Genomic DNA, 784 nt, shown 5'->3' on the forward strand with positions numbered 1-784 from the left:
GGTGGCCGTGCGCCTGCGAGAGCGGCGGTGGGTGCGGGTGCGGTAGTGGGTGCGTGTGCGAATGCGGGTACGGATGAAGCGACTGCGGCTGTGGCTTCGGCTGAGGCTGGGGTTTGGGCTGGGGCTGCGGTTTGGGCTGGGGCTGCGGCTGGGCTTGGGACTGAGGCTGCGGCTGGGCTTGGCTTTGGGGCTGAAGCGGCTGCGGCTGCGGAGGCTGTTGCTGGACCAAGTGCTGTTGCTTCTGCGGCGTGGACTTGACCGCCAGGATGGCCTGGCGATTCTTGTACTGCACCATCTGCAACGTGATCTCGGCGTTCCAGCCCTGGTCCTGCGGGCACCGAAAGTCGATCTCCTTGCCCTCAGCCATCACCACCGTGAAGTACATGTACTTGCCCTTGCGCTCCACGCAGTCCACGGTCTTCATGTTGGAAAAGTGCAATTCCTTGAGCTTGACTGGCGGCTCGAGGCTGGCCACGGCGGGGCCTCCGGGTTGGGACGGCTCGACCGACCCCTGCCCGGGCTGCTGTTGCTGCTGCTGCTGCTGGTGATGTTGCAGCTGTTTGGGCGGGATGAGCAGCAGCCCCTCCTCGGTGAGGATGCAGCACTTTTTCTTCCAGAGCTGAAGCAGCCCGTCGCTGCGCTTCTCCAACACCCCCTCCTTCAGCGCCTTGCAGCCGCTGCTCTCCAACATCCTCCTGGCATAGGGGGCGCAGCCGCTCGGCTCGGCCTCTCCGCTTCCAGCCGCCCGGGTCGGGGGCAGCAGCAGCAGCCGCGCGCCGTCCTC

General features: G+C 66.3%; 1 protein-coding gene across 1 annotated transcript in view; it reads right to left on the reverse strand.

Moving 5' to 3' along the window:
• PHLDA1 (pleckstrin homology-like domain, family A, member 1) overlaps positions 1 to 778 on the reverse strand; it is a 5,990-nt gene extending 5,212 nt beyond the window's left edge. The window contains exon 1 of the mRNA XM_010833855.1: positions 4 to 778. Within this exon, the coding sequence (XP_010832157.1) occupies positions 4 to 691 (688 nt within the window). The 5' untranslated portion in view covers positions 692 to 778. The remainder of the gene's footprint in view (positions 1 to 3) is intronic.
• Between the last annotated feature and the right edge of the window lie 6 nt (positions 779 to 784).

Source organism: Bison bison, unplaced genomic scaffold, assembly GCF_000754665.1.
Source record: "Bison bison bison isolate TAMUID 2011002044 unplaced genomic scaffold, Bison_UMD1.0 scf7180017863950, whole genome shotgun sequence".
Classification (NCBI taxonomy): Eukaryota; Metazoa; Chordata; class Mammalia; order Artiodactyla; family Bovidae; genus Bison; species Bison bison.